A 6,921-nucleotide genomic window follows, 5' to 3' on the forward strand; every position below is an offset into this window, starting at 1 on the left:
ATACACTTTGAATTGAATGAATTTATCTTATCCACTACAAGTATATTTAATTTATCCATATATAACTTTTAGTATGAACAATATGTATAACAATACACATTCACAACATACATATTGTATAATATACTTTCAAAATCAGAGGAACGCAAGCATTGAGATAAAATACTAGATTCATTGTAACACTTCCAGTTATTATCAGCTCAATAAAAAAAAATATACACTTGAATTCTCTTAATCAACATTCGTTAGTTAAATACATAATATTCGAGGCTAATTGTAGCTTGAATCATTTTCTCGATATAAAGAGCGATAATATGCCACGAACATTAATCCTAATGTCAGTGCACGATAAGTTTCGCGAAAGTGAAATATTGACGATTAAATAAACTTATAAAATGAAAGAACTATGAGATTTCCAACTGAAATGATAGCAGCATTTATACGCCATACATGTATAATTGCGAAAAGGCAAAAGCAAAATAAAACGTAAGCGACAACATGTGCTCATACGCGCAGTTATAAAGATTTAGCGTCACAAGAGCAATAGAAGCTCATTGGTCCATTTTTGAAACCCCTCCATCAGTGGCGCTATTGATGTGCACTTGTGAATTATGCTGCCGGTTATACAGTGCCTAAGATCCATGCCAGCGATAGATGCAATCCTGCCTTCCTAGCCATGATCAAATTCGTGGTTTGTTTCCGAAAGTTACTCGCAGAGAGATGATATAACTCACAAAAACAACATTCATGCATCCCAAATGCAAAGAAAGACATAATGCGTTAGTAATCCAAACGAGCATATTTCTGTACACTGAAAATTTAACAAGTATACGACTTGCCATATATTTGCACACCAAAGTATAATGTTCTTAGCAACTAGATTAGTGCTGAAGTTTGGAGGGTTGGCTTAGAAGCTCAAAATGATTTATAAATTATTAGATCACAAATAATATATGCTAAGTAGGTAAAACTATTTTACTTAGTAGTTATTTATGTTAAAGGAAATTTCTCAATCGGCTTAGCCTAGAGGTTTAATTCGGAATCTGCCTACAGGTTTCCTGCTACAGGATGTGCCAGGCAAATGCCATTGCCTTTCATTTCATCATTAAGATCGTTATCATTCGTCTTCTTAGGTAATTTTGTCTGAGTCTTGGCTAGATAACCCTGTCTCTTGATTTTACACAGATCAGTTTATATTTATAAATATATGAAAATTTACTAGTAATATTTAGCTCAAAAGCTTTACTGTAACACATGCAGAGATTTTACCATATTGCATGCTTCTTTAATTATTCCTCTTATTACGTTTCTAGCTGTAGATAGTGTTCGAGCTGATGGCTGCGGAAAGATCCTTCTAGACAAATTGGAAAGAAGTTGTCTCGATAAATTCGAAAGATTGGTTACGCAAAGTCAAAGCATTGTAGATGATGCACAGAAGACGACAAAAATATGCTGGTACGTTCTGTTCACTTATTTACTTGAAATTTTATGCAATATTATAGAACCAGTCATGTGCCTATTCGCTATAAGTAGATAAAAACTCGTTTCGGGATAGTTCAGTAATAACTATTTCTGTAACAGTCTCATTTTTAGATGTAACATCGAAGTCCTGTCAGTTAAGCAATTTAATAACAAGTTTTCTGGTAGGTCACGAAACCTCATTCTTGAGTTCATCAAAGCCTTTATAAGACTTTCCGATGCAGCCGCTGTTAGAAACATGCCGTTGATTTGGCTGTAAATACATGAAAATTCTGTTTCAGGAATCACCTATGTTCTCGAAAAGCGAATTTCTTAAATCCATTGTAATTTCTTAAAATCAAACGAAATGTTTAATACAGTTGGTGAATCTAAAATTCGAATCAGTTACAAAGCCTTGATACTCATGGAAGACAGCAGATTTTTTTGATGCCATATTAATCTCCCAGAATTCGAAGTAAACCCTGTAACAGTATGCATCAAAATACTATGCCCTAGGAGAAGGGTCTGCTATGCCCCTTTATGCTGAAGAAATCCACTGATATTATGGTTTCGAAACTCTTGTATGCTGCATAGTATACTCTGAGCAGCTGGGTTGCAAAGAACCCAAAATTAAACAGATATTGAGGCATCGAGGCAGCAGGACTCATAATCCCAATTCATGAATATAGTAGTACACATATTAGCATCGTAGTTTCAGGGCGAATATAATAATATCATTCCTTTTTATGCAGAGTTCCTAAAAGCAGTTGCACATCACTTAATCTTGACGTTTTTGCTTAATTTTGAGACGTTGTTATTACTTTTAATAACTTTGACACTTCTAGTACGATTTTCGACACTTTCATCTATTATACTCGAGCTGCTAACTCTTGAATCTTAAAGAATTCAAGCTTTTAACATCTCAAGTGCCTTGAGTTTTCATTAAATATGAACCTCACGCCTCATGTGCTGGCATATTATGAAAAACCAAGAATTGTCTTCCAGTTACAATGAGCATTTTTAAAAATCTAATTAGAAAAATGTAGGTCTATTGATTTGGTGATGTTTAAGTGGAAAGCAAGCAAATATTTTTAGAAATGACTATAAAAATGAGCATTTAGATTCTGAGCCTAATTCTTGGCGTATTGGTCGTGAGGCTTTAAAATGTGCAAGTTACGTCTCTCTAGATGTCAGTATAGGTGTAGGAAGAACTGTCCATTTTGTACATAACGTAAATTACTGAAATATCTACGATACGTTTGCGCAGTTCCGTTGGTTAAACTTTTCATTAGCTTCTAGAAATCATTTTCCAATCCAAGTACCTTATTCCTATGCTGTGCGTTAACGAAAAAGAATCGTATCTTGCGTATGTTCAAGGAACAGTGGTTGCCGCAACTTCGCTCAATAAGAGTGTGCAATGATCTGTTGTGTTTCAAAATATGAAAAATGTCTTTAAAATGATTCTAAAAAAGATCCAAGAGGATAAACATTTGAGAAAATCTAATAATATTAAACGATTTATATTGAGGTACTCATCTGTTCACAGTACTGCATCAGTAGTTTGATGCAACCACTCGGCTCATAGAGGTAATTGAACATCGGTGGTGTGAATAATGATTACAGTTTGACTAAGGTATAGAATCTCTATAGACAGACTGGCTATACGGGTGTTTTTACTTTTTCCATATATATAATATTAATAAAGCCAGTTTTAATTGATATGTCACCTATGGAGACATCATTCCCTTAAGCATAAAGCTCGTGTGCTTTGCTACATTCAAATAAATTTTGGTGCGAGACGATAATAAAACAAATTCCTTGGATTATCATTTGAATATCTTCTCCTCAGATATTTAACACCGTATTATTATGCAACTGAAAAATTCATTTGCGTGAATATTAATTTGTATATAATATTCCGCTTGTATTACCGAACATCAACAGTAAAGAATGTTTAATACTTTCATTTTATTGAAAATGAAACAATTTAAATAGGAAAAAAAAAACATTTTTTCCAAAAATTCGTAGTTTTAAATCTCTGTTTCTCCTGACTTGACTTCCTTCCTTTGAGAAAAGATCAGTAAAGTAAACCAAGATTCATCAGATAGCGGTAAAGACTATCTCATCTTCAGAAAGGATCTAAATCAGTCTTGTGAAACCGCCCATAATCTTCTACATTCCCACTGGATTGTCCCTGACTATAAATACTATCATATTCTCAAACTTCTAAACTTAAAGCTAAAAAAACAGTCATGTTGTATATACTTGCATCAAAGATTTTGCATGATTTTATTATAAATTCTTAGGGTTTCAGTTTAAAGTGCAGAATCCGTATGCTTGTGTAATAATTATCATTGTACTATTATTGCTTGTTTGCGAATTTGCTGAAGTTTCTTTTTATTTTTCAGTGCTATAGCTGATTATGAGAAATGCAGTCTTAGAGCTTACAACAAGGCAAATTGTGGTGCTGATAAGGAAGAAGTTCAGAATCACATCAATGCTGTCACGACATTCATGACTTTCTTTGTCAGCCGCCGCAGTTGTACAGAATTCCGTGGACAGTGCGCAATGGTTTCTTCCTCTCGAGCGATTATAGTCTCGTGGATGGTTCTGTTGCCTTTAGGGTTAATGCTTATATATTAGACATTCCGACAATTTTCAACTTTGAAAATGTAACATTTATATACCGTTAAGGACTTTAAGCAAATATTATAGTTTAATTATAGTTTTCCGATCAAATGGTTTTCTGATGCAGCTCATTAATTATTGAAATTATTATTACTGAAATTTGAAATTTTGGAGAAATGATTTTATGAATGACGATGTGAAAAGATTAAAAATTTTAAATTAAGTCCGAAATTTTCAATGAGATTGATGAACAGCTATCTGATAATGTGAAATTTCTTAGTATTAATATTCACTTTACTTAAATTATTTGAGACACTGGTGTATTAATGTATGCCCAGGGTCTCAGATGACATAATCGTACAATTTTTGAAGGTCTTATATAAAAATATATGCATATATATATATATATGTGTGTGTGTGTGTGTCACGTTTATATATAAGATTAATACCGCCTCAAGCAGGGGCGTAGCTAGAACTTCCAGCGCCCGGGGACAACTGAAGAATTTGCGCCCTTTTCTGTGTGCCAAGAATGGAAAAAATTTCATTAAAAAAATTCGTAGCATCAGTTTGGCGCCCCTTAGATGCTCCGCCCGGGAACAGATGTCCCCATCTTTCCCCACCCTAGCTACGCCGCTGGCCTCAAGTCTCAATGGATTTGTCAGGCGAAACATGTTTGCATGATTTAGTTAATCAACTTGGTTGGAGGCTTCAAGCACTTTCAAACTTGGTTGGACGCAAATTTTTATGTGCACGTTTTTCAAATTTTTCTGTAGTTTGGAAAGCTTTTTTTAAAATAATTTATAATTTACTTTGTAACTCATATTACGAAGTGTTTCTGGAATTTTGACAGGAAACTGCATGTATTTTTAACGACTTTTCTAGTTTTCAAACTTCCTTTCTTATTTAAATACCATACATATATATACGAGGTGTGATTCAAGAAAAAGTTTACAAGGCAAATGAAAAAGTATTTATTAACAATAGAAACAAGATACAAATGGGAATCAAGAGACACATCTGGCCTTCACTTTTCCACATAGTCGCCAAACCTGTTTAGGCATTTGTCAGAACCTTCGACCAACTTGTTTATCCCGTCTTGGTAGTAATCAGGGCCCTGCTCATTGAGCCATTTCTCGGCAGCTGTTTTCACTGCATCGTCTGAGGTGAACCGTGTTCCGGATAAGTATCGCTTCAACGCCGGAAAAATGAAATAGTCACTTGGAGCCAAATCGGGGCTGTATGGGGTGTGATTCTAGACCTCCCACTTGAACCTTTGCAGCAATTCCTGAGTCTGGCGAGCTGTATGGGGCCTGGCATTGTCATGCAGATGACGCCTTTGCTCAGTAATCCAGGCCGTTTGCGTCGGATGGCTTTACGCAATTTCGTTAAGGTGGCACAATAACGATCGGCCTTAATGGTATGGCAACGCTCCAAATACTCGATTAGGATAACACCAGTCGTATACCAGAAAACGTTTTCCATCACTTTACCGGCAGAGGGTGTGACCTTAAACTTCTTCCTCGTCGGTGATCCAGCGTGTTTCCATTCCATCGTGGCTCTTTTGGATGTGGGGTGAAGTGATGAAGCCGTGTTTCATCACCGGTAACGATGCGATCAAGGAAGTGTTGGCCGTCTGAATGGTATCGCTGCAGAAATGTGAGGCTGCACATCATTCGAGTGGCCTTATGCTCCGCGGACAACGCACGTGGAACCCAGCGGGCACAAACTTTGGGAATATCGCAACTCAACGGTTACGATACGCTGAACGTTACCATAACTCAGGTCCAACTCTGAGGCAATCTCACGCACGGTTACTCGTCGATCCCTTTGGATGATTTCTTCAACACGTGCCATGTTGATATCCGTCCTTGAAGAACTTGGACGGCCGCTCGCTTCCATATTGCGGTTTTCCACATGCTCCCTGCCCGCTTGATAAGAACGACACCATTTCGCTACCTGTTGTCTACTCATTGCTTTGTCCCCGTATACCTCAACGATTTGTCTGTGAATTTCGGATGTGGCCACATTCTTGGCCCATAAGAATCGAATTATGGCTCGCACCTCTATGCGAGACCACATTTCTAGACGTCGTGCCATTACTGTCGCTCTTTAAGTTTCTGCGTACTGACGCTACTTACTCGTAGAACCGCTGTAGGACAACTAGCGCCATCTGTCAACCGCCCTGGGTGGAAATATTCGCTCCACAATTATTACGTTTCAAATGCTTCTGCTTGAAAACGTTTTTTTGGATCAACATACTATGTGTGTATGTATGTATAAATGTGATAATGTACGAGGGGTTCTGCATAAATTGATTGATTTAAGTGTTAGACTTTAAGGTAAAAATAAGTTAACAAATAATAATAATAAAAAAAAAAAAAAAAAAAAAAAAAACGAAAAAATAAGAAATGAGGAACAAACTAATCATGTGAGGCTATGCAAAAATAAAGCTACGATTTTTTGAAGGATGTGTTCTAGAAATCGTACATTTAAGCTGTTCGCGCCTGCGCATCTGTAATGTAATCCACGCATGCGCATCTGTAATGTGATGATCTAACGAGTTTGAGAATCGCCATCGACGGTGTAAGAGGGCTGGTCACAGCTATGAGTTAATTGTAATTAATTATGAGAATTAATAAAGAATCGAACCAGCGAATTTATTTAGTGTGTGTTATTTGGGACGAGACCCAAACATATCTGGTCGTAGTCGACCGGAGCGTGAGTAAATAGTGTTTCGTTTTTGAGAACACAGGAGTGTTTGTGTTTGCCAGTATTCCAAGCTTGTTCTTTTCAACGAATATCGCTGATTTTGGATACGGATATTCATCAAAAGTG

At 36.4% G+C, this 6,921-nt stretch overlaps 1 protein-coding gene across 2 annotated transcripts in view; it reads left to right on the top strand.

Moving 5' to 3' along the window:
- The window catches only part of LOC118184874 (uncharacterized), a 33,037-nt gene extending 26,542 nt beyond the window's left edge, over positions 1 to 6,495 (top strand). For both annotated transcript variants that reach the window (XM_035354601.2, XM_035354600.2), the window contains exons 3-4: positions 1,314 to 1,455; positions 3,867 to 6,495. In XM_035354601.2, the coding sequence (XP_035210492.1) occupies positions 1,314 to 1,455; positions 3,867 to 4,101 (377 nt within the window). In that variant the 3' untranslated portion in view covers positions 4,102 to 6,495. The remainder of the gene's footprint in view (positions 1 to 1,313; positions 1,456 to 3,866) is intronic.
- The last annotated feature ends 426 nt before the right edge of the window (positions 6,496 to 6,921 follow it).

Source organism: Stegodyphus dumicola, chromosome 9 (genome assembly GCF_044657685.1).
Source record: "Stegodyphus dumicola isolate Sdum_Otavi_A_Nest chromosome 9, ASM4465768v1".
In the NCBI taxonomy this organism is placed as follows: Eukaryota; Metazoa; Arthropoda; class Arachnida; order Araneae; family Eresidae; genus Stegodyphus; species Stegodyphus dumicola.